General features: G+C 42.0%; 1 protein-coding gene across 1 annotated transcript in view; it reads left to right on the forward strand.

Annotated features, from left to right (window-relative positions):
* The first annotated feature begins 669 nt into the window (after window positions 1-669).
* LOC122814226 (uridine-cytidine kinase 2-like) overlaps window positions 670-22,596 on the forward strand; it is a 363,423-nt gene continuing 341,496 nt past the window's right edge. The window contains exon 1 of the mRNA XM_044086826.1: window positions 670-850. Within this exon, the coding sequence (XP_043942761.1) occupies window positions 743-850 (108 nt within the window). The 5' untranslated portion in view covers window positions 670-742. The remainder of the gene's footprint in view (window positions 851-22,596) is intronic.

The raw sequence follows: 22,596 nt of genomic DNA on the forward strand, positions 1-22,596 counted from the left end.
AAAGTGATTTTATTTTTTTCCCCAACTTGTATTTTATTGCATTTTCAGCTTTAAATGTTAACAACGACAAAAAACACACAGTATAAAGTGAAAGAAAATGAAAAAAACATTATACAGACATTTAACATTAATTGCCAATATCATCCTGTCATGACAGAAGAAGCTTTTGTTTTATTTTTGAAGACTGCAAAGTTGTTGTTCCTAAAATGTGGCTTCTACCCAGTCGACTTTCCCGTACCCAAATGCCAATAAATAACAATCTGTTTGGAGGGGTGGCACTTGTTTTATGGTAAGTAGAGTGCCCTGGAGCAACAGATGTTCCCTTGAAGTTTTTTGCAGGTTTGCAGGAAAAGAAAGACCAACTTGCCTGTCAATCAATAAATAGCACTGGTTGGCTAAGTTCATTTAAATAGCATCTTGGTACAGTATAAGACACACAACGTTTTGAAGTACAACAAAACCAGTGGATTTTGTCCAGTACATACATTCGGGAGTGGTGGTTGCACTTTTTGGGACTACATTAAAGAGAACTGTATTTAAAATGCCACTCCACCCACACTACACCTAGGGACAGTTAAAGCTTGACATTCCACTTTCATTAGGGAATGAACTGGCTCTGAACGGGAAGTGGGGGGAGTACGTGAGTCATATATGAAGTAGTAGGCGGGGTATCTTGAGCGAAGGAAGCGTCTAGCAAGTATAGCATCGTGTGTTGCTTTCTACAGTCAACTGTGCGTTAAGCATGGCAGGCGATAGTGAACAGACCCTTCAGAATGGAGAGGAGCAGCACCGTCAAAATTACCGTCAACCTTTTCTTATTGGAGTAGGTGGCGGTACTGCCAGTGGGAAAGTACGTTTTTTTATTATTCTTTATTATATTCTCAAACACGTAGAGTGAAAACGAGCAGGTGGCCAGTGATACAGCTGGGTGACTGGCGGCTGTAACCTTCCTGGCGTGCTAGTCATTCACCTCGTGGTCGAGCTGTCTATCCGCTCGCGCCCTGTTTTGTTATATTGTCAGCACACACGTTACACTGTTATTGTGTTGTAATACGTTATTGCTTTAGGATGTGGCATTGTGTCTTGTAATTGTACAGAAGGTGACCGTTCTGAGGATTTTAATTACGAAAACTGGCATAAAGCTAAACCGTAGTATGGGGAAGGGTACGGCCGTGTCCGTATCAGTTAGTTGTCACAATTTTGTGTGTAGTTTCAGTAAAAATAGCATTGCTTTTGACGCGTTATTTGAGTATAAAAGTGTGTGTACTTCATTGTATTGTATGACATTTCCTAAACAATGAGGCATTGTCTTATTAGTGATGTAGGGGCCCAACGGTGGCTCAGATTTTTCTTATGTAATGACGTATTTAAAATGGCTTTTTCCAACTGTGAAGGCTTGGCGTTTTTTTTAAAAAAAGGAGGGGGGTCTAAGCATTTATTGAAGCGTATTGGGCGTACAGTAAGGGAAACTGTTAACTGCAGAAACCTTACTTTTTGTTTGCTATGTGTCTGTCACTTGTGGGCATACGGACCAAGTCGACCATCGTCACGTTAGAATGATTTGACACCGTATGTTGACAGTAACGAATGCTTGGGCACTTACGCTTGCAGAACAGTATATGATCTGAGCCATGCCTCTCACCTGTCCAGATTTTCGCAAACTCTCCAGATTTTTGGCTTGTATGTTTGGTCTGTTCGCCATAAAACTTGCGGTTTTGTGGTAAATCCTTGGGAATGATCTGAGGATTAAAATCACTAAATAATGACATTTTGAGTTTCAGACTTCACTTCCTTCCGAAAATGTATGCTAACGTTTCAGACTTCACTTCCTTCCGAAAATGTATGCTAACACAAAACTGCGTTATTCTATCAACTTTTTACGTTTATAATTTTAAAACATGTCCCTAGTTTTGGGGCGTACCCCCTCTTGTCAGGATTTGTCCCGGTTTCTTACACCGAGATGTTGAGATGTATGTCTGATCATGTGGTGACGTCCTATTTTCTTTGTCAATAGTGCCATCATTCCACCTTGCAGAACAACGTGTCCTGGATGTAGTTGCCTACCCTAATTCATTCTGCACCTTTGTCATATTTTGTCAGTTTATATTGAAATGACGCCAGTGTCACGTTGACTTTTTTATTTTAACGTGTAGCTGAAGTGGAGCACTAGGCCCCCTTTACAGTGACGACCTACTTAAAGTAATGCAAAAAAACAAAAACGCATAGATCGACCTATCTAGTTACAGAAATGCACAAACTACACATCATATGTACACGAACATTGAAGTGAGTGACAGTCAAGTAGTTGAATGAAAAACGGTCATTTTTGAAGCGGCATACATAACGTTTTATAGTGCACTAGGGAGGCAATATTTATACTGTTGAATTCTAACACAGTTGACTACAGTATTTCTATTATTGAGTATTGGTTTATCTACAGAATGCTGAGTAATGCTGTAGTGATTTAGCATAGAGAATGAATAAGTTATAAATTAGACTGTACGGGGGCTTAAAATAGGATGTGTATGCGTTAACCTGTGGAAGACTAAAAGGGAGTACAATTTAGCTGTTTTAAAATCTTAAAAGTAGGCAAAGTCGACTGTTGAAAAAATGGAAAATAGATGCCAATGCATTGTGGAAGGCTGTAATAGATTATGCAGTTAATTCAGCAGTTTCATGATGGATAATGGGCAGAAAGTGTAAGAGATGACATCTTAAGTGAACTGTATGATAAGTGTGGAGAAAGGAGGTTAGGTTACGGTAGTTTATTTACAGTGGCAGTTGTAGTGTTATGACAGAACAGGGGAGGTAGTGTGTGTGTATAGTTGAAAAGGCATGCTAGAAATGTGTCAATGCTCGTCTTCCACGAAGACTAAGTAACGATTTAATAAAGACAATTTGTGTAGTGAGAATGTTAAACTGGCGAGAGACACTGAAAAAAATACTTCATTGCAGCTGTATCAGATGAGACAGCGGGTGTTAATGCAGTCTGATGGCCTGAGTGCCTTGCTGTTTTTGCTTTGTTAAAGCTGCATTCTGTTACGCGTTGTGTTACGGGTGCTAGCAACCCAGGAAATATCTAAAACAATATGTTCAGCAGTCAGCATCTAAAATTGTTGGAATAGAAAAAATGTAATATGTGTTTTATTGTAGCTGTTTTATATTTTCCACAATGTGAAAAATGAAACGGGGGTTATGTAATGATGTGGCTTCATTCCCATCTTATTCGCTTATGTGGTGGGAGATACTGGTACTCCCTTAGTTTTCTATAAACATATTTTTTAGTTGTGTTGCATAAAGGATGAAGGGGCTCGGTGGGACTAGCTGCTCTCCACTGTTAAAAGTGTAACAGGATAGAGATGACCATGTTTTGACTGTAGTTTGTTGGGTTTTTGCTGAAGTAGTGTGTGAAAAACATTTTATGCAAGTTGGCTTTAGTGTTGCTGAAGATTACTATGCCTCTGGTGTGGGTGAGTCATTCATGATAGCTTTGTATTAGAACATTACCCCACCGCGATTTTCGCGCACGAATGGGCGTGGCCTGTATGATTGACATGACAATCACTTGTGATGTTGCATGGTAATCGTGGGTGAGTGACAAGCCATGCAGATTATCAACTGGCCTGGTGAGTATTTGTCATATGATCGTACTTTGAGGCATACCTCTTAATCTGTTAGATCAAGAAATCTGGACAAAGCCACTAATTGGGGTTGGGAGGGTGTACTAATGGTTAAGGTGTTTGCCTTACAAACACAAAGTACAGGGTTTGAGTTTCACAATGGATAATTGGCTAGGTTTGCAAGGGCAGCTAACCTAATACTAACCTATGAACCAATAATTGGGGAACAAAGGTCTCAAAATAGGGACACTTTTTAAATATTGCTTTTAAATTGATAGAATAACATTTTGTATCAGCATTAATTTGCTGAAGGGTATGAAGTCTGAAACTGAAATGCCTGTCGTTATTTTCTGACACTAACTTTGAATAATTTGCCAGAAAGCCACAATTTTATGAGAAACGGAACAAAAGTTGTTGTCTTTTGGCTTTTCCCGGTTAGGGGTCGCCACCGCAGAGCTCCGGTCCGCTAATGATTGGCAGTAGATTTTTACGTGCAGAGTTGCCAGCCCTGGCGCACAACCTTCAGTGAAGGTATGCCTATTCACGCATGTCTCCATGAGGCAAAAATCTGGACGTTGAGAGGTATGCTTTGGCATCCTTCAAATAGAATCATTCCAAAGGAGTTTTTTTCAGTATGGAGTTACTCAGTACAAGAATTGCTTTAGCTGGGGGGTGAGCCCCCCTGCACCCCCCACCATGTTTATTACATTTGTTTTTAGGAATTGGATTTGGGGGGGGGGGGCAGGCCAGCCACCTGGCCTGCCCCCGCCCCCATGTTTCTTTAATATACCGTTGATCAGTAATTGCTTTTGCGGGTGGGGGGGTGCTTGCCACAATACCGAAGCAGCATGCAGGTGCAGTTTTCTACCAGATGTCACAGCTGCTTAGGTTCATGCCTTGTGTGAGTTGCCTGCAGGTTGTAGTCAGAAGCGTGAGGCATTTAACGTTTGCAACGTACAGTATTGCATAGTATTGGTGCACAGTGAACGGTGATAGAATACCAGATGAATCCTTGTTAAAGTGTACTTTTTATAATACATCATTCTGTTCCTGTTTGTTTTTGTTATCTAGGTAACACCAACAGCTAATAGGCATACACATTTCAACATTCTACACTTTGGATTTACGTAACGTGCATTTAGAGCAGCGCCCATATTCAACTATTTAGAAAGTCTTGCATATTCATTCTAATGGCGAAGGTCTTCACATTTATTCAGAGTTTTTGTTTGTGTCTTTCGGCTTTTCCCGGTCAGGGGTCGCCACAGCGGAACTCCGGTCCGCTAATGATTTGCAGTTGATTTTTATGTACCGGCTTGCCAGGCCTGGCGCACAACCTTCAACGAAGGTATGCCCATTCACGCACGTCTCCACACAGAAGTTGCTCTAGCTGATAATCGAACCGGACAACGTCTTACTGTGAGGCGACAACCCTACCGCAGCACCACCACCAGTAATACTAGCAAAAACAGTCAAATGCAGTGTAGTGGGCAGAGTTTGGTCGGTCCTTGCTACTGTGCATCTGTTGGAGTAGTGTTCAAATACAAAACCTTCATGATTTAATATGGGAAAGACAAAGTAATGAAGGGTGTGCAAGGCCCATATTTTATTTATTCATTGCTCCCTGTGGCTGACCATCTGCTGCTCTCAGTTCATATTCTTATTTCCAATGTGAATACTGGACCCACTTGAGACTCCACTGGTCAAAACCAGACCTCTATCCAGGGCCAGTGAGGAAATAGAGGACTGTGGGACAGTGTCATTGCTGCCTGGAGTGTTTTTTGAACCCAGTAATATAAACATCTCGAGGATGAAATATGCAGTGGGCATCAGGGCTGAACCGCCCCTCACTTCTGCAAGTGTCTGACTTCAGCAGGATGCCCGCCCACCCTCAGGTAGTACATTGCAGTTTGATTTCTTCAGTGCAGACGCACAAACTACAGCAGTGTGCCTTGTGCGTGTGCGCCTCCCTAATCAAACCTAAGTTACCTGGGCCATAATTAGGACTTGGCACCATGGTGTAGAGTGATAGTTTCTTGCAGAATATGTTTTGGAGGGATTTTGCATTCTTGTGTACCTCCTTGGAGGCAGTGCTGTCTCAGAGCAAGTAAATATACCAGCTTCAAGTCTGGACCACCTCATCGTAGTGAGAATGTTTGCTTTTGCTTGAAAAACAGACCCTGTAGCTCCAGTGTAATGTGCACCCCCTAACTTAAGGATGCGGCAAGTGTTGTAGCACCCTTATAAAAACTTGTATTTTGCAGCTGATACAATTGCAGTTTTTGTTTTCTAGTAGGATTTCATATTTGGTGTCCTAGTCGATAGTTTGCATTTTGCTTGGAAATAGGTGGATGATGATGGTGGTAGGCAAAGTTTACTGCTTATCTTTCTGCTATGAGGTAATGTTAACAAGCACCCATAAGTCCTGCCTTCTTTTACTTGAAACATTAAAATGATTAGTGAGAGGTGATGGTAGTACAGAAGTGTGTTAAAGATGCCATAGTATGTACTTGTCAGAAAAGCTTGCAAGAGTGGCTTCAGTGTTTTGACCATTCACCGTGTCCGATGTAAATACTACCTTGCCTTTTGTTTAAAAAAGTTTAGCAAAATGTAACTGTTTTACTGTAATGTAGTACGTACATAGAATTATATGGGCGTACTCAAAGTTAGCAGCAGTGCTCAGTGGAATTCCAGAGGATGCCTTTAACGATCTCATTGTTTTTGAGTCTTCTGCAGTATGTTTGGCTTAGACTGTAGCAAAGAGATCATTGGTTCTGTAGCCACATTTGGTTCTTGCTGTTTTTCTGGATATGTGATTAGTTTAAGATTTGACTAGGATTAGTAGCAACATTGTTAGTGTTAACAGTGCAGATTTTTTTAATATGCACATTGTTGAGGCCAGTATGAGGCCGTTGTTGCAAACCATTATGTATCCTTGTTCTACCTTCATGTTTCTTAAGCAGGACTCTGCAACCTACTGCAGTCATCAGAATACCTGGTTATTGTTTTTTTAAATTGTCCTGCTTTGGTTGGTCGGCCTCAGATTTTGTTTCATCACACTGCTGTATCTACTCCTAGTAAAAAACATTTTGTGCTACAGATAACACTTATCTTATAGCCATGAAAATGTGGAGATAACACAACAGGAAAAAATCGTGTTGAGTGGATAAAATCTTTCTTCTGTAAGACATTTACTATGGATTTTCATGGTGTATACTTTTTTTTTTTTTCAGTATAAAGCAATGTTTGTCATTTCTAGATGTCTCCATGTAGTCTTTCTCAAGAAGACTAACATGGCTGCGAAAGAAAACATGGAAGAGTTTGTATAGCTATTTTAGCATTTTAATATTTGAACCAGTTTAGGAAGAAAATTGAATAACGTGCACAAAGGTCCAAAAAGGTCAGGGTCCCATGCCAACAGGGGCAGATGAAGCTTCCAGTTGGAGGAGGCAAGCAGAGTCCATGCCCCCCTCACTTGTGGTCATCCTTTCAAATTTAGCCTTCCAAGTCTGCCCTTCTTTCCTGGTGGATGGACTCTGTAACATGTGCTGGGGAAAGTGAAAACTTCCTTGGGGGGGGGGGGGCTGGAGGAATTTCCCCCTAACCTCTAATCCAGTTACCTGTTTTTTAAAAAAAAAAAAAAAAAAGCATCATCACCTCCTTTTGGGGAGATTGACATCCCCACAACTTATCATATTAATAACAAGGTCCTACGCATGCAGTCAGCCGTGAGGTACTTGGGCGCCCAGGTTGATAGCAAACTGACTTTTGACCACCATATTCCCTCCGTTGTACGGAAAGCTTTCTACATGGCCCACCTCTTTAGTAAGGGTATCTTATCCAGGAGCAAGCTGATCATAATATCCTTATATTCTTCCCTTATAAGACCCATTATTGAGTGCAATGTCCCTTTCGGCGTGTACCTCACAAAGCACATGCAGCAGCTGGAGAGACCACCGAGGTTTCCTCACCAGGAGAATCCAGGGCCTCAAACATGTACCCTGCACAGGCTAAAGGCCCTGTCCCTCTACTCAGTCTCGTACAGACTCCTCAGAGGTGACCTCTGTCTGGCATACAAAGCAATTTCATACCCCGCCTTGATGGGACTGCTAGATATCTGCAAGTCGAGCTCCACTTGAGTAACCCACACGCGTAACCTCAACCTAGTATGTGACATCAGTAGGACTTGTTGACGGGACAGATTTGTGTCCCAGAGACTCCCCTCCCCTCTCCGTAAAATAAACTTCATCTCCGCGTCAGAGTACCTCATTAACCTTTTTTAAGCGCAACATGGATAACTGAATGGAGAACAGAAAATACACCCCTGGCATTCCACCTGTGTCCCTGCTGGACAGGGTCATCAGGTTCTAACTTAGAACATGGGTTAAATGTTTGGCCAGGCTTGTAAGGGCCTCATTGCCAATAGCCTAGTAACTTCCCATGATCCTATTGTCCCTTTTTTAAAGTGGTGTTACAGCAAACTCACTATTTAAATTTTAACTCTACTCCAGCACCACCAGGGTATTTTTCTGAGCCTTGGGACCACTTTTCATTTTGGTCTGAGGTTGAGGTGGGTAATCCCCAGGCCAACTCTTTTGTATGCTTTCCCTGATTTAAAGCAGCTAACAAAGTTGTAATCTGCCACATACCAGACATGCATGTAGAAACAAGAATTACTCCTAAAAACATTGAACATAGTTCTGAGTAGTGAATTTTATCTTCCTGTTTTGAATTGCTTTTCTATGCCGTGTTACTTGCTGTATTGACAGCATGTTGCACCCCTCTAACATATGTTTTTGTGCTGTACAGAAGAAACCTATTCACTTTATCTCGTGGCACTGTACGCTTACAATGCCTAAAATCTTTATTCTGTTTGAGCAGCGTGGTTCTCTGGTTATCCTGCATCTTTGTAATCTGATACTGGTATGATCATGTGTCTTTTGCTTTGTTTGGGTGCACTGTGCTGTAATACCCACATTTATGAACCCTAGTGGCTTGTTCACCATTTTGTGGTTTGACCTTATCAGAGAAGATATTACACTTAGTAAAATAAAACCTGGAATCCCAGCTAACTCTGGAATATGCAGGAACTACTGCAAGGCTAACTTCCTACTATGTGACAACCTGGCAAAATTTCAAGCCCCAGTAAACCCAGAGAACACCACTGCCTGTGCAGAACTGTTCACAGAAACCCTGTACACTCGTGCTGATAACTGCATAGAGGTGGCTGTACCCACTGAACTCAGAAAAACAAGCCACCCTAGTAGAGTCACAACATCAGTAGGCTGTATAACAGAATGAAGAAAATCATAGAAAAAACTAGGAGATATGCAGCACCCAGCAGGATAAAAAAGCCCATCAAACTACACACAGTCCAGAGGACAAATAGTCTACCAAAGCCAAATTTGAGGTACATTTGGGCTCCCAGGCTAAAGACAACCACAGGGCATTATTTAGAAACGTCCACAACCTCAAAGGGCAATACGTAGTTTTGCTCATTGTAAATGGAGCCACCTTTACATAAAGATTTGGCCATGAGTAAGAACTATTTATATGCGCACCCCACACAGACACCAACTTGGTTAACAACAGAAAAAACAATACTCTTACTCGAGAGCGAACCTGCAAGCTGTCCTAAAAACTATAGATCAGTAACTTGTCTTCCGATAAAATATAAACTATACACTGGAATTGATACCGGCAGAGTTTATAGTCATTTCGAAGAAAAATCATGACGGTCATATGGAACAATGGATCATTTGTTAGTCAGATGGCCAACTGTAAAATTATTTATTGTTAGACTACAAAAAAAAGCATTTGACAATGACCACATTCATGGATGTTGTTGTTTCGGCTTTTCCCGGTTAGGGGTCGCCACAGCAGAACTCCGATCTACTAATGATTGGCAGTAGATTTTTTCGGTGCCGAGGTGCCAGCTCAACACCCAACCTTCAACGAAGGCACGCCCATTCTACGCATGTCTTTCGAATGCCACTCTTCCACGGGGAGGACATGCAGGCTCCACACAGAAGGCGCTCCAGCCAAAGAATCTAACGGGAGAACCTCTTGCTGTGAGGCAACAATGCTACCACTGCGGCTAATTACCACATTCATGGATAAGAGTGCTTAATGTACAAGGTACACCCTACATTGATCGCTTACATTACAGTGACCATGAAACGGTGAGAAGCCATTCTGTCCTTTATCATGGCTGAACTGCAAAGTTTTATTTCAGGGATAAAAATTGAAAGGGGGATATTCCAGGGTGACTTTGTCACCACTACTCTTTTGCCTTGCCGTTAACACATTAAGCTGTCTCCATAACAGATTAGATCATGGCTACAATTTTGACTCCCAGAAAACCACAAAGTATAAAGACTTATAATCTTTTTGTGGATGATTTAAACTGTATGGCTCATCAGATGATCTGAAAAAGCACAGCTGCAAGGGGTCAAAAGATTGTATAAGAATGTCATTTAGTATTTATGTGCAAAAGCAACATTTAAAGCAGGAAAGCTGCAACACCAAGAAAGTCAGCCCGGGACAAGAATGTGATATAAAAGAACTTGAGCAAGAGGGAGTTTATAAATATTTGGGAATTGACAAAGGATCAACAATGAAACATGAACAAATGTGAATAAAACTTGGTAAGGAACATTTTAGAAGACTAAAATTAATGGTGAAAACGGCACTGACATCTAGGAACAAAGATGACTTCCCTGCTAAGTTTAGCAGAAGCCTATAGGTGTCAAACAGGAATGGAAATCAAACTAGGTGATAAAAAAATCAGGCAGCAACTGAATGTGCCAAAAAAAACGAAAGAATATAAGGTGAAGGATCAGATGAAAAGAGAAGGCAAGAAATGGGGAAAATGCATAAATATAGTTGCAAGTATAGAAAACTCTTGGAAAACCCTCTTATCAGGATTGTACACAAATTTAAACTAAAAGACGAAAGGTTAATGTTGGTGACCCAAGATAGTAGACTATATACATGTTAAAAGTCTGAAGAGGTGGGAGAGACAGATAAATGTGAAACAGGATTGGAAACGGTTGCACATGTTGTTGCTGACTGATGCACTACATTAACGGCGGAAGGAGTGTATACTGAAAGGCATAATAATGTGGCAGTACTGTTGCATTAGGGATTGTAAATAAGTACATTTATAATTGGCTAACAAAACATAAAGCATTATAAAAAAATGAAGTTTATATCCCATGGTTCACCCATTATCAACAGTTCAAAAAAATAGATGCGAGAAAACCAGCTAGTAGTCAATGAAAAGAACATGAGTAGCATTGATCATTGAAATTGCTATATCCAGTCACTGCAAAGTTTTATGTACAGAGACCGTCAAATACCAGGATTTGAAGGCAGAAACAAGGGCAGTGTGGAAGGGTAGCCAGGCAGTTCTAGTTGGAGTAGTAGTAGGAGCAATGGATCTTGTATTAAAAAAAAAAAGAATTTACATTTGTACTTGGATATGTTTGATTCTTGGCTTGAGTGCCTTCTGTGTGGAGTCTGCATGGCCTCCCTGCGGTTGAGTGGCCTCCGAAAGACGTGTGAATGCACGTGCCTTAGCCAAAGGTTGGGCCTGGCAATTCGGCACCATAAAAATTGACTGCCAATCATTAGCAGACCGGAGTTCCACTGTAGCGACCCCTAACCGGGAAAAGCCAAAAAGACAACAACTTGGATATGTAATCAATACATGTAACTCCGTATGAATTACAGGAGGAGAGCCAGTACTGGGCATATTGTGGGGTATGGCCAACATTGAAGACTAAAGTTCATGAAATTAGTGTTGCTTCAATCATACCTTGCCTTAGGAATGGGGGTCCATTCCTGTCATGGTATTAGAAACTCAAGTCTTGGAGAAATTAAAACAAAGGCAGAAGATATAGCAAACCTGCTGACTGACAAGTTCAATTCCAATTGTACTCCTCTTTCCCTTTAGTCAACCTTCTCTCAGGAAATACCATCAGCTGTACCCCCCTCCACTATCACTAGGGAACAGGTCCTTAATGCTCTAAGGCCAAGAAGATTGCATTGATGGTTCCAGACAGTATTCTAGGATGCTTTCTGAACAACATGAAACGTGATCAGTCAGGCCTCTGGAATTACTGTTCGACTGTAGCCCCCAAATGGGCTTTGTGCTCCATTCATGAATGGAGAAAATAAACAGCATCCCTTTGCACAAGGGGGGGCATCTACAGAGCCTGAAAACTACATACCCATAGGTCTTGCATATTGCACCTAAACCAGTTTGATCGAGGGCAAGTCATGCCTACTTATCTTGGTGGAATTCTTTTGAGGTCATCAAAACAATGGATAGGGGCAAAATGGTTCCACTGCCTACCTTGATCTGGCCAAGGCATTTGACAAAATCCCCCACTTGGGTGTTGTTGACAAACTTAAGAGGTTAGGTACAAACCCTTGTGTAACCTGGTGGATAGCCAGCTGGCTGACAGGACCCAAGAATTTTGAATTGGGGAGTCCACCTCTGCACTGCAAAGAGGCCAGTCAGTAGTGGAGTCCCTCGGGGATCGGTCCTGGGACTTTTCTGAAGCCAGGGCAAATGTCAGCTGCCTCTGGCTGACTAAATTTGCAGATTTGGTAACTGTCATTGAACCGCCCACCGACACAAATGTTTTCCGGGAAGGGCTGAGAGTCAAAACTGGTGCCAGAGCCATGGACTAAAGTTAAATGCCGAGAAATGCATAGTAGTATCCTTCAGGAAGTCGTCTACCCTTGGTAATTGAGTTTTCCTAATGGTCAGGGACTTGGAGACACACAGACAATTTAGCCTTTGACTATCACATGTCTACAATAATGAGGAAATCATTCCATGTTGTGCAACTTGTAAACAGAAATATAGCATGTAGGTCCAAGGAGGTCATAGGTCTGAATGCCGAATACAGTGGAACAATCATTTGAGTACAATTCCCCCTGTGGTATATACCTAACCAAGCATATCCAGCAACTGGAATGTCCAAAGAGGGTCCTCACTAAAAGAATACAGGGAGTAAGTAGCATCCTATTCAGACTGACTTGTGGCCCAATCCCTGTATTCTGTCTCCTACAGGCTGAGGGGAGATCAATGCTTAGTATAAAAGTATTGTCAGACCCCACTCTGATGGGCCTCCTGCATATCTGCAAACAAACAGCACCAAAATTACCTGTTCTAAAGACTTTAAACCTTGCCTGTGATATAAATAGGACATGCTGACAAGACTGGTATGTATCCCAGAGACTACCCCTTCTCTGGAACAGACTGTCCATCTATGTGAAGCAGAGTTTCTCTGTAACCCAATTCAGCTGTAACTTGGACAGTTGGCTGGGCAGCAGGAAATTCATTCCTAGTTTGGCACCTGTCTTTAATGGATACCTGGATACCAGTAGCTTGTAAATGCTTCATCTCCAGGGCCCCTGCTTACACTTATCAAGGGTACCAGAAATTGTCAGAAATTTAGGATGCGTGACTAGGCTTAAAAAGGCCCTTGTGGTTATTGGCCTAGTAAACACTTAGCCTATAAACAGTTTCATTTGCTGTATACCCTTGACTCTTTGCTCTTCCTCTTTTGGACTGTTCAGTAGCATGCGCAAAAATGACAGATTCAGCATTCAGTATCTGTTGCTTCGCTTTTACTGTTAGATATGTATCCAAGTGACTTCTCTTCCAAAATGAGATGTACTAGGTTTGACAGGTCACCCCCCCCCCACCTGTTTTTCCCAATGTTAAGCAGCCTTTTCTCAGCTTTGGAGTAATGCTGCTATGTTCTTATTGCCTGAATTTCCTGGCTGCTGACTTGGCAAGTCTGTATAGACTCTTGCCCTGTCGAGTTCATAGGCAAGTACTAGGCTATCTGCCCATGGGCATTTATAAGCCTAGCCACAGTTATGGCTTTCACCTCCCCATTAGATTAGTAACCTGGGCCTCTGTCAACAGGGCTCCTGAAGTGATCCCAGGGTAGAACTTATGATTACCCATCCACTCATCAAGATCCCTCTTGAAGAGGGTCAGAGAGGAGCTCTGTCGAATATGGATTGGATTCTATTCCAGAGTGAGGGGAGTCACTGGGACAGGAATCTATCCCTCCAGCATGTCCTGTTTATTGTTGTACATGGGTTCAAGTCGCTAGAATGAGTGGTTCTGAGGGATCTCTATTTTTTTGAGGTGAAGCATGTCCATTAGTTCAGGGTTTGACATGGCCCTATAGGTCAGGCATAGGTCACCTCGAGCAGACGGTAAGTGACTGAGAAGAGCTGGAGCTTTTTTAGACGTGCTTCATAGGGTAATTGTTTAAGGCCCTTAATCCTCTTAGTGAGGTACTTCTGTGGTCTTTCTAGTTGTTGCAGGTGTCTAGTGAGGTACATCCCAAATGGGGCATTGTACTCTATTATGGGCCTAATGAGTGAGGAGTAAAGGGGCACAGTCACCTCCTTGGATCTGGTTGAGAAACCCTTTGTGATCAGATGTGCCACATAACCACATAGTAGGGTTTCCTGACTGTTTTGGCTATCTACTTGGGTACCCAGGTCCCTAATTACTTTTTCTGTACTTGGTGGATTCCTATCTATGTGGTTTGTAGGTACTTTGTTTTTCCCAAATGGGATTGCTATGCATTTTCTGGCATTTAGCTTGAGGCCGTAACTTTGACACCAGGTGTTTCTCTGTGAGATCCTTTTGCAGGATGTCTGTGTCAGCTGGAGAGTCAATTATTGCACCCAATTTAGTTGTCTGTGAACTTGGTTAGCCACAGTCCCTCTGCCTTTGCCAGTACTTCGGAGAAATATATACCGAACAGGAGGGGTCCCAGGACTGAGCCCTGTGGGACTCTGCTTGTGACTGGTTTAGAGTCCGACATGGCGCCTGCCACTCTTACATTGTGGGTTCTGTCGGAGAGCCAATTGGCAACCCATCTCGTGACATGGGGGTTATTTAAGCTGGTGAGTTTGCCCATAAACTCTTGACATAGTTAAAGAAGGCCTTGTGGTTATCCTTGGAGTCATTGGCTATTTTTCTTTCGAAGTTGGCCTTGGATGATTTAATGAGGGAGCGCAGTTTTTTTACTGATGTTAATCAGAGATGCCTTCTTATTGTGGGATTTTGTTCTATCTTGCAGGAGTTTCCTCCTTCTGTTGTAAAGTTTGTTTATGGCCGGAGTCCACCAGATTGGCTTCCTCTTTTGAGGAGTTGGTCTTGGTTTTACTTGGGATGGCTCGGTCCATGCATTCTTGAAGGTGTTCATAGAATGCACTTGTAAAGGATTCTGCTGATGGGTCATCCATTTTCCATTTGATTGGGAGCTTTGAAACTTCCCACCTCGGTCTTGAGGAGTGTGAAGTTGGCTTTGGAGAAGTTTTTTTACCTTGATTTCCTTGACTGGGGGGGGGAGGTTGGGATGTGGATGTCCAGTGTGATTAGTTTGTGATCTGATCTTAGCAATGATGAGTTTACCTTGGGTATGGAACATAGGTTCCCCATGTTGGTAATGACCAGGTTCAGTATGTTGTCACCTCTTGTGGGAGTGGTGACCAGCTGTTCAAGGGCGTTTGAGTTTATAAACTCAAGGAATCATTGGGCTAGGGCGTTTGAGCTTGAGTAGTTTTCCCATTCAATGTTTGGGTAGTTGAAGTCACCCAGTAGCATGGTGTTGGGTAGAATCTTCATACTTTCTAATGTTCTCAGGAATGCTGCGTGGGGGTCCTGAGACAAGGTGGGAGATCTGTAGCAAGCTACAGTCAATTTACCCACTGTCAATTGCACTTGGATGGTCTCTGATTCCGCGTGCTGTGCTACTAACCTGGAGGTGTGGGTGTTCTTGATGAATATGGACACACCCCCCCCTCCTTTTGTGTTCCGGTCCTGGTTTTGGGACCTAAAGGTATGGTAGGAGTTATAGCCTGGTAGTGCTGGGGTGCTGTCTGGAGCCTTGAACCAGGTTTCTGTCACTGCACATACGTCGATTTCTTCCATACTAAGGAGAGCCTTGAGTGCGTGCATTTTGAGGTTTAGACTTCTGGCGTTGAGCAGCATTGCCCTCCGTTTTTTTTTTTTTTTTTTTTTTTATTGTTTATGGAGGCGGGTTTGTCTTTTGAGCCTTGCCTAAAAAAGGCAGTATTGGGGTGGCAAGAGTCTTGGCCAGTATTCTAAAGCCCAGGGGCGACAGGTGCAAGCTGTCTCTGGCGAAGCAACGTGGCTCGTCAAGCATGTCGTCCCAGGCTGACAAGTATTGGATCCCCTTTGAATGACACCAGTAGGTTAACCAATTGTTGAAACTGATCATTTTTTCTTCGTATGCTGGCGTCATTTTGGGTAAGGGCAGGATGCTACTCAGTCAGTCATACCAGCCTGGGCTACATGGTCAGAGAGCTCCTCCATTTCTCTCTTTATGTAGTCCAGGGAGGTATGTCTCGGGTCATTTACGCCAACATGTACAATGACAGTCATATTTGTACTTATGGAGTGACCCGAGTGCATGTGTTGTGGCGGATTCTGGCACCCGACAGGCAGCTTACGGTAACCTTCTCCTTGTTCAGTCTAGTGAGTGGGGTGTCTGTGTGCCTGATAGATTCACTGATTACTAATGTTATTTAGCCTTGGGGGCAGTTTTTGCTTGGCACACTGATGTTGTGACATATGTGCTACCTGGTTTCTTTTGTGGGGTGGGGGTTGCTTGGGTGCATGCTTAGGAGGTCTCTGTTTAGGCAGGTTCTTATTTAGAGCCTCAGAGTGTGTTTCTGAGAGTTGTTTTTTGGTGCACCTATGGCTGCTCTATGTGAGTCTGGTAATGTGGTGCTAGTGTTGAACTTCTCCTTGTGACTGGTTGATCCAGTCGTGGGTTGAGAGCTTGGCCTCCAGTTTGGCGCTGTAGCTGCATCTCTCACATATATGTTTGTGTTGGTTGGGAGGAGGGGGTTGTCTGTGTACATGAGGCAATTGTAACATGCCTCAGGATGCCCAGTTTCACCAGCTGGACCTGAGCACACCTGAAGCTGTCCTTTGAACATGCCTGAATAGATGGTTGGGACTGTATTGCTGATTGGATGAGTAAAGAGCCTTGTACTTACTGAGTATAGGGCTGAAGTGCAAGCTGAAAGCTAGTGCTAGTCTTAGTAAGTGCCGGTCTTAAATTGCCTTATTTCTAGTGCTGGGTTAAAGTGTTTCAAGGGAAAAACTGAAGTGCAGACTTCGTGGAGCCTGGACTAGGAATAGTTTAAGTGCAGCTAAACAGCGATGCGCAAACCCATGCAAAACCGCGCTAACCGGTTTTTATACCAGGGAGCTCAAAACGGATAGAAATGAGCCCAAAATGGCCAATGAGCTACAAGATGCTGGGCTGGGACCACTCCTACAGGGACAGATAGGCTGCTCAGAGTTCCCTCTCTCACAGTGAACAAGGAAGCCACCTAACTATCAGAGTATGATGTGGGCAACACAGGAACCTTTACCACAATCTTGGATTCAGCAAAGCCTGAAAACTGAACTAGACTAGTTCAGAAAGGCGGGAAAAGGAGTTTTTTTTCAGAAACAGAAATGCAGAGCTTAAATTACTTTAAATACACAGAGGAGGCTAGCTACACTTGAGTGTGTAGCCTGCAACTGTGTTACCGGTAACTTAAATGCAAAAACGACAAATGGTAACTTTTTTTTTTTTTTCAAGCGCAGCAAAGAAATAAGTACAGTAAGCAATGCAGATATCACTAGGGATCCACAGAAGTGCTGAAAAGCCGTGTTTTAGGTGGACTTAGCATTATTTCGGGGAAACTACAAGCAAAAACAATCAAGTCCAAAGTGTGTCTTGTCTCTCTGCCAGTTGTAGGACCCTGCAGGGCACCACGAGGAGCCTGCTGAGCTGTATACATATGCAAAACCGTGCTAAGTGTTTTTTATACCAGGGAGATCTAAAGGATGGACATTAGCCAGAAATGGCCAATGAGCTGCAAGTTGCTGGGCTGGGACCACTCCTAAAGGGAGAGGCTGCTCAGAGTTCCCTCTCACAATGAACAAGGAAGCCACCTAACTGTCCAAGTATGATATGGGCAACACAGGAACCTTTACCTCAGTCCTGGATTCAGCAAAGCCTGAATCAGTTAATTTGTCTTCCCAACCCAGCATGGTTGCTGCCCCAGTATAGCTCCTGCACGGACCCCCTCCCATCCACATCTCTTGTCCATCACAGTCTTGTGATTCTGTCACCTTGTGCCTCCTCTGTTTACCCCTTTTGTGTTTGTCTTGACAGTCCATTATATTTAGCAGTACCCTTGACTCTGCTCCCATGGCAAACAGTTTTGAATGTCACATCATTAAGCAACTCACCGCAGACTATTTCCTAACATGTTTTTCTGTCCTGTTTCTTTGCCCCAAGTCCCATTCTGTCACGAGTATGGATGCTATAGCCATATACGTATCGGCCTAAATGACTAACTCTGACCTTGTTGGTCAAATCTTCTTGTACCATTGAAGGCTAAGATTGATGTTTAAGTGCTTTAATTCTTTAACTTCTCTAAACTTCATCAGATGAAGTTCTGATGTAAATGAGCACTGAGTAATTGCTAATCCTGTAAACATGGTTGGTCTGTGCTGCAACTAAGAAGTTGGCGTCTACTTCAGCACAACTTAGAAACCAAAGGTAAAAGAATGTGATTTCTTTAAATTTGAGTTTTTGTGGTTTCTATAGGAGATACAAAAATATAGTAATCAGAAGTAATAGCATGCAGACCAAACTGAATTCCATTTTCTCACATAAATTGAAGTTGTGTCTTTCGGGTTTTCCCGGTTAGGGGTCGCCACAGTGGAAAGTCCGCTAATGATTGACGGTAGATTTTTACGTGCAGAGTTGCCGGCCCTGATGCACAACCTTCAATGAAGGTACGCCCATTCGCGCATGTCTCCACACAGAAGACACTAGCTGAGAATCGAACAGGACAACGTCTTACTGTGAGGTGACAATGCTACCGCAGTACCACCACTGCAGTTCTCACGTAAATTGGAAGTAAAAGCTGTAATTTAGCAGTACTAAAGGGAAACTATTGGCAAAACATAGCTACTTTGATATGCAGTAGTATCTGTGGCATCCTTACTATACACGCCCCTTCTAATGATTTTTGTAATATTTGAACTAAACTTCGCAAGTATTTGTATATGTATTTGTGTCTATGTACGATACACATAATACACACGTTTGTTTGTGCATATGAATATTGTAACATGGTAACTGCTGAATCTGGGAAAAGTGTCTTCACAGCAGTAGTTGGTAGGGTGGCCCTTTATCCGAGAGTATGTGGAGAAACTGAGAGGAATTTGGTGAAGAATCATCTGCTTTTGGAGCTGTATTGGGGCTGTTGAGTCTCCATGGAGTTTGTGAACGGAGAATTTTGGAGAATATCCCCCTGATGCCAGAAAAGGATAAGGGCTGTTGTCCTGCATACAGAGGAAAGTCGTGTGGAAAGTTGTGTGGAGTAATTTGAAATACTACTACTTTGTTTAGACAATGAGATTGAAGTGTTTTTTTGTTCTGGATTGCTGTGTGATGGAGCACCTTACGTTGTGTGGAGTATGGAAAGACTAAATTGGATTGCTAATTTTTGTTCCATTGGTGATGGCCATCGTGTCTTTGGCATAAAGCAGGGCATCTCCACTTTGGTTTCCATGGTATCACCTCATCTTCCTCTTGAGGAACCCAAAATGTGGATATCACAAGATCAATCAAGTTCAAGCTGACTTGAAATATCCATAGAGTGTAGCTTCCACTGCTTGTAGCAAATGCTCAGAAGCGGTTGTAATAAGTTCAAATGGCATGTGGTGTACCCAGTAGATAATTTTCAAGCAAGGTACTTCTAAGTGTATATACTCTTATATCTGTGTGATAGAAGCACATCGTTTTCCATGTCTTTAATTTTGTCATGAACTAATCAAACAGGGATGCAAACAGTATGTTTTGTTTTGTATCGTGAAGCATTGCTGTCCCACTTCTTGCATTTCATTTATTTTTGTATCGTTTATCACTTGCTGTCTGACCCTAGGTGGGTCTGGACTGTGTTTTGTACTACGTGCTGTTTGACCCTAGGTAAATCCAGCTGCTCTTACAGTCCCTGGTCCTCTGGTCCGGTTTACAATGTATATAGTTTTGCCTGCCTTGCATGTTCCAGGATTTCTGATTTATTAGAGTACACAGTCTGTGTGCGCATGTTGGTCTCCTCTGACTTCAGACAAAGGCATGTGATGCTGGGTCTTTGTAGAGGAGTGATACATGTCCACTGCTGCTTCAGTGTTAGTCTGTGTTCTTGTTACTTTAGTTTGTTACAGTTTGTAACCAAGGGCTGCGTAAAAGACACAGTCCTGCCTTTGCCCTATCAGTGGTGTGAGTTGTACGGCACTATGTGCAATACTGTTTTGTGCATTAACTTCTTACATGTGGTGTCTGTATTCCATAGCTTTCAAAGACCAACATGTTATCTTATCTGATGACAATTCCAGGACCCTCCCACTCTGTATAGTTAGTTTATAATGAACATTGTTCACACTCATGTCCTTCATCTGTAAGGTGTCTGAAAATTTAGTGTCTAATCTCTGTATATCTTGCTCTGGTAAGAGTATGTATAGAATGTAATGCACAAGTCCTAAGAAAGCTCTTATTGGAGTAACCTGAGCTGACTGTGGTTTATTAGGAAATACTGATAGAAGATTTGGATTGTGTATATGTCCACCGATTACAAGCTTTTAAAGTCAGGTGTTTGTTTTATTTTGCATTATTTAAAACTCCATTATAACGTTAGCTGGAGGCAGATGTTTAGATTCTCAAACATATTTTTTATTTTTCATTATTGAATTTCCCTCCACTGTCAGTCTTTGGGGCAAACTATGGACACTTGGGTACTTTGAGTGTTGTGATCATCATAATTCTTCCTTGAAACTAGTCACTTGAAGGTAACATAACATACACTTTAACTCCATTTCATTGCTTCTTATAACTAATAGTAGGGCCACAGTTTGCCTTAGGTTAGGCTTAATGCGTGCTTCTCAACTGTTTTATAGTGAATTTGCCTCATTTGACCTTTCTGTTCAGGAACACTATTTCAATCTGTCCGTGCACGAGTTTTAGTTTACTTCTGTATGTATTTCCAAAGCTGTGTTCAAGCTGTTCCTAGGTTAGCCTGATGGTGGAAGATTGATTTGGAACTAGTACTCCCTCCTTCCCTTCAAAAATGGAGGAATTTGTAATTTAATTGCTAACTGTATGTTGTATACTATTTTTGGGATCGTGCCACCTTGGGCTGTGGTTGAAATGCATTACATAGTGTTTAGTTCACTATCCTGGTAAACAATAAATAAATTTAAAATGTAGAAATTTTCATCTAGTACAATTTGGTAAATGGACAGCAAGAAGTACAGTGTAAAATGAGAGTAGCTTTGTTTTTTTAAACCTTTATTTCAAGACTGCCAATCCACTACATTAATATGTTTTACTTGTTCCAAACTGAAAATGAACTCAAATTATCTATATTAGATAACCAAATGCTTAAAGTGAACGGATGATTAATCTAGCCTATATAAGCGAAATCTTACAATTTCAAACTGTCAGAACAGCAATTTTTTTCCTGGGGAAAAAATCACTGTTTTCAACAACAAAAAAAACTTTAAACCTTACATAAAGTGGGGGGCTGTGCCCCCCACACCCCCCTACTTAAATATACCAACTCTGAGACCGTACTACAGTGTCAAACTGCAAAGTAACAAAGTGGCCAAGCCTCTTAAAAGCCACTTTGATATTTTGCTGTTTCAGGCTTTTGAGTTCGACCAAGATGCATTTGAAAGAATGCGTCTTCAGTCTTCTAGTATGGAACCCAAACAAAACTCTCTTCTCTCCCCCAAGACATTCCTCACTTTTACATTCTGGGAGATTCAGGGGGTGGCATTTGAGAGATCAGTAATAGGTGCAAGTTTGTTCACTGGTGAGTGAGCTAGGGGAAGAAAAACAATGTCTTGTAGCTAAGAGAACCTAGGGGCTGTTTGGATTAGGTCACATTGTTCTGCTGTGAGGTCATGTGTCTACCTTTTGAAAAATAAACTATGATAAAACCTGACTCTTTTTTTTTTTATAAATGTTAGTGCTTTGGAGATCATTTTTGAACTCCTCTGATTTGACTCCACATTATACCTAAAAGATAAGTTTCACATAGTCAGTTTTATGTATAAAGTTGTGCAATTCATTTCCAGGTTGATTGGAACAACCGGTCTATGCTGGATCTGTTAATGGAAGAGCTGTTAACTAACTTGGAGTTGCTTGAAGTATTTCATAAGAATATGTACTTGTATTTACTGGTGTAGATCACTGTTCAGAATGGTAAACAATGTAATTGTATTTTTGCCTTTTAGGTCCAGGTCATGGTTAAAAAGGGACAGTGGATGAGTTCACTTACCTGGTCAACAAAGAATAATTTAAATAAGCGATTTTTGAAACTGTTTCTTAGGGAGGCAGTACGTAGTCTCCTGCTCTGTAAGTGGACACATTACTGTGAACTAATGATCCCTTATTGGAGTGCAGTAGTCGAGAAGGTGAATATCCTATTGGAGTACCCATCAAAGACACTGAAGCTATGGCTGTAAAGTTCTGTGTGAAGAAGCCAGTTTAATTTTAGATCATGGGCTGCATGTGATTTGGAGAATAACCTGTAAATTCATTCACTCTTTGAAACCTGCTTTATCAATTTTCAGGGTAGTGGAGAGCTAAATTCTTTTCAGGCACTGAATGGGTAGAAAGGTAAACTAGTCCTGAATTGTTGACATCTGTCTTCTGAGTAGCGACGGTTTTAGCCATACCATCCAAACAATTGTATTGCAGTGGGTTTATTTTTAAGAGTGGACAATAAACTTGTTCTGTATGTCTAAGATTGGTCTAGCTGGTGGCAGCATATTACCAAAAATAGGAAGGGGGCTGCCAGGTGTGTGTGTAATTTGCAAGCTATGCAAGGG

The sequence above is a fragment of the Protopterus annectens genome, chromosome 10.part0, assembly GCF_019279795.1.
Source record: "Protopterus annectens isolate FY-2018-M chromosome 10.part0, PAN1.0, whole genome shotgun sequence".
NCBI classification, from domain to species: Eukaryota; Metazoa; Chordata; order Ceratodontiformes; family Protopteridae; genus Protopterus; species Protopterus annectens.